General features: G+C 37.8%; 1 protein-coding gene across 1 annotated transcript in view; it reads left to right on the top strand.

The window, feature by feature from the left end:
• Positions 1–4,144, top strand: part of CEP192 (centrosomal protein 192) — a 132,316-nt gene that overhangs the window by 48,082 nt on the left and 80,090 nt on the right. The window contains exons 13-14 of the mRNA XM_037727845.1: positions 111–320; positions 3,289–3,415. Coding sequence (XP_037583773.1) covers positions 111–320; positions 3,289–3,415 — 337 coding nt within the window. The remainder of the gene's footprint in view (positions 1–110; positions 321–3,288; positions 3,416–4,144) is intronic.

Raw genomic sequence — 4,144 nt, 5'->3', positions numbered from 1 at the left:
AAAATTTTTTTTTAAATTTTCTTGGTAAGATTTTTAAAATTATTGTATATTAGAACAACAGAAAGGTGACTTTCTGGGGGAAAGAAATGAAACAATAACTTTCTTCCTAGGAAGAAAACATAGATGCTCATAACACTTCATTTGCACTGGGCGATACGTCCTGGGGAGCTACAATTAATTACAGTCTGTTGAGGAAATCACATAGCACATCAAATTTGGATAAAGATGATGCCAGTTATTTACGTCTATCTTTAGGAGAGTTCTTTGCTCAAAGATCTGAAGCTCTTGGTTGCCTTGGTGGTGGTAACAATGTAAAAAGAGTAAGTATGGAATCTGTTAGAAGTGCTCACAGTCACCATATTTTAGATTTTGAGTATTATGATGGCATAGTAACTTTAAAATGGAGACAGAATAGGGGTGGGACAAAAGAGTGGTAAAAAACTTAGATTTCATCGTCAGACCCTTATTCCAGTCCTAGGTCTGTCTTTTAGCTAGTTCTAGGACGTTGAGCAATTTAACTCCTCTGTGCCTTAATCTCCTTTTTCTTTTTTTTTTTTAAGATGGAGTCTCAAATTGTTGCCTGAGCTGGAGGGCAGTGCCGTGATCTTTGCTCACTGCAACCTCCGTGTCCCAGGTTCAAGTGATTCTCCTTGCCTCAGTCTCCCAAGTAGCTGGGATTATAGGCACTCACCACCATGCCTGGCTAATTTTTTTGGTATTTTTAGTAGAGATGGGGTTTCACAATGTTGACTAGGGGGGCTTGAACTCCTGACCTCGTGATCCGCCGGCCTCGGCCTCCCAAAGTACTGGGATTACAGGTGTGAGCCACCACACTTGGCCTAATTTCCTATTTCTTAATAGCACACTGTTTTATAGGGCTTTGTAACATTTAAATGTGATGGTCCATGTAAAACATTTAGCACTAAGCCAACATCTAGCAAGTATTTAATAGTTGTTCGTTGCTTCCTTTATTGTTGGTTGCTGTGAAGAATTCTAAAAATGATTTTTAAAACTATTATCTAAAGAGATGTTTTGAAATATGGAAGTGTTTTGATTTAATTAAATGTAGTGCATGTACAAATAAAAAGACAAGTTGTTCAGGTAGTGATAAGTGCTGTAAAGCATGAGTGAGTAGAAGGAGCTACTTTAGCTGTGCTGGTCAGGTTGACATTTCGGGGAGGACATTGAGTTGGCATCTCAGTGATGAAAAGGAGGCAGCATGCCAGGCACAGTGGCTCATGCCTATAATCTCAGCACTTTGGGAGGCTGAGGTGGGCGGATCACCTTAAGTTAGGAGTTTGAGACCAGCCTGGCCAACATGGTAAAACCCTGTCTCTACCAAAAATAGACAAAATTAGCCAGGTGTAGTGGTGCGTACCTGTAATCCCAGCTACTTGGGAGGCCGAGGTAGGAGAACCGTTTGAACCTGGGAGGCAGAGGGTTGCACTGAGGTGAGATTACTCCACTTCACTCCAGCCTGGGCAACAGAGTGAGACTCCATCTCAAAAAGAAAAAAGAAAAAAAAAAAAAGAAAAGGAGGCAGCAGAGGGAGACATTAAAAAAAAAAAAAAAGATTGTGTTTTTTTTGTAAGAAGAAATAAGACTTCTCCCTCCATTAGTGACCTGGCCTTTGCCTGTATGCAGATCTGGAGGTAGGAACCAGGGTTTCATATTGGAGGAACGGAAATCAGGTGTGAGGTGCAGGGTGGGCGTGTATGAAGGGAGAATGGCAGATGATTAGGGCCAGATCATGAGGGCTTCCGGTAGAGGGAGGTTTTATCTCATATGAACAGGGAGGAAGTGCTTAGAGGCACAGGGCAACTTTGTTGTGGTGCTGGCCCATCTCCAGGTGCAGCAGGCTGCTGCCATATGTCAGGTGCCCAGGTAGAGAAAGTCAGCAAAAGACAAAAGACGGAAAGAAGCAGGCAGAGGCTTAGGAAATGGGAGAGATGTGATGAAGGCTGGAGACAAGGATGACCTAGAGAAAACAGAGAAAAGGGCAAGAATTCAAGATTTATCCTCTAGAGTCAAGGAATTTGTTGATAAATTCTACAAAGGAAATTAGGGTTATTTGAGGGAGTGTTTATCAAAACTGGATTTCATTAAGAATATGATTGTGAAATAATAGTTGTAGTGTTAGAAGTTATAGTTGATTCATAGAACTTTTAAGTTGAACTGTGGTCTTGTTTAGTGCAGTAAATTGAAAAATGAAAATATTTTAGAAAGATGGATTTTTCTGCTTGGATTGATTTTGACTTTGAGATTATGACAGGTTGAAGAGTAACTGAATTCCTCATTAATGGAGTTATGATAAGGAAAGATAAGATGGACAAAGCGCTGGAAAAATTGATCTATTATTTGGATTTTTTGTTTTGGTATAAGTTATAAAGTTTTGTTTGCATTCAAGTTACTGAATCAAAGAGAAGAAATAAGCGAAGACCAGTAAAAAATTGAGTGCTTTTAATGAGTTCACATTTCAGTTCTGTCATGTGACTCCTATATAAGAATGACAAGTGGAAATTGCCCATCCTTTAGCAAGCTCCGTGAATGCAAACCTTCCAGAAACTTAAATGTAAGTTGGTAGAAGGGTCCGTAATCTTAATACAGATTTTTCAAGGATGTGTTTACTCTATAAAATAAAGTACCTTTATATTGTGATTTCCAGGGAGCAGGATTTTTTATCTTTTTTCTCATTAATATGCCACTGATGATTAAACAGTGTCTAACACATAATAGGTGTTCAATAATAATTATTGAAGGAATAAAGTATCATTTCTGTGTTGTTTTTTTTGAGACAGTCTGCTCTGTTGCCTAGGCTAGAATGCAGTGGCATGATCTCAACTCATCTTAACCTCTGGTGCCTCAGCCTCCTGAGTAGCTAGGACTACAGGTGTGCACCACCACCCCTGGCCAATTTTTATGTTGTTAATAGAGATAGAGTTTTGCCAGGTTGGCCAGGCTGGTCTTGAACTCGTGGACTCTCAAAGTGCTAGGATTACAGGTGTGAGCCACTGCGCTTGGCCTCATTTCTGTGTTGTTTTAATTTGAATTTCTTAGTAAGGGCAATTCATTTGACAATATGAGTTCAATGATTAAAAGGTAGCTAGTATTAAGGAAATGAAAGGTGTTATCTGGACCTTTGAAGGCCATCTCTAGTAATTGAGATTAAGTGGGAAGAACAGTTCTTTGATGTCATTTAGCTGTGTTATTAGTATTAGATAAAATAGTCTAGAATTTCTCAAAGCAGTTGAAAGTCAAAGAAATAATTTACATTTAATTATTTTGTAGCCATCATTTGGCTATTTTATTAGATCACCAGAGAAGAGAGAACCTGTTGCCTTGATAAGAAAATCTGATGTATCGAGATGTAATTCAGAAAGAGAAATCGCTCATCTTAACCATGATCTATATTCAGGTAATGGATTCAAAGAAGAGGCTTTTCGGAATCTTTTATTTTTTTCTTAAAAGTGTAACTTAGGTGTTGTGTGATCATGTTCTTTATGAGTGAAAATGTATATAACATTTCGTATTTTCTCAATGTCAGTTATAGATTTGATTTATTTGTAACTCCACATATTCTTTTCAGTCTAAAGTGGAAACAAGTCAGCCAAAATCTACCTAAATTTGTAAAAACCACAGTATATGAAGTAATTTCAAATAGGCTAGTTAATGTTGGCTGTTAAATTATTGAGTTAATTAATCATAGATATATTTATTATTAGGTAGACTTTTAAAGAGATCTTTTGAGATTTAGACTATGATAGTCTAAATATCAATTTTTATGATAAATATCTAAGTATTTTAAATCAAATGTTCTTGGTCAACTTAGAGTTATCAAGCAGCTACTTTTTGTTAGTACAATGCCTTTTGCTATATATCATGTAAAGTTGTATAAGATATGCTCCATTCCTTAAGGAGCCTGTATTCCAGTAGGAGAGTTGGGACAAGGGGTCTTGGTATAGAAAGTCAGCTCATTTTCCATTTCTCTAAAGATGCACTCACTTCTTTAAAGCTTCTGTCTTTTTGTGTTTCTGTCTTTTTTTTTTTTCTTTTTCTTTCTTTGTCTCTCTCCCTTTCTCCTTCCTCCCTCCTTCCCTCCCTCCCTCCCTCCCTCCCTTCCTTCCTTCCTTCCTTCCTTTCTTCC

The sequence above is a fragment of the Cebus imitator genome, unplaced genomic scaffold, assembly GCF_001604975.1.
Source record: "Cebus imitator isolate Cc_AM_T3 unplaced genomic scaffold, Cebus_imitator-1.0 Scaffold242, whole genome shotgun sequence".
NCBI classification, from domain to species: Eukaryota; Metazoa; Chordata; class Mammalia; order Primates; family Cebidae; genus Cebus; species Cebus imitator.
This window is presented reverse-complemented; position numbering and strand designations above follow the sequence as displayed.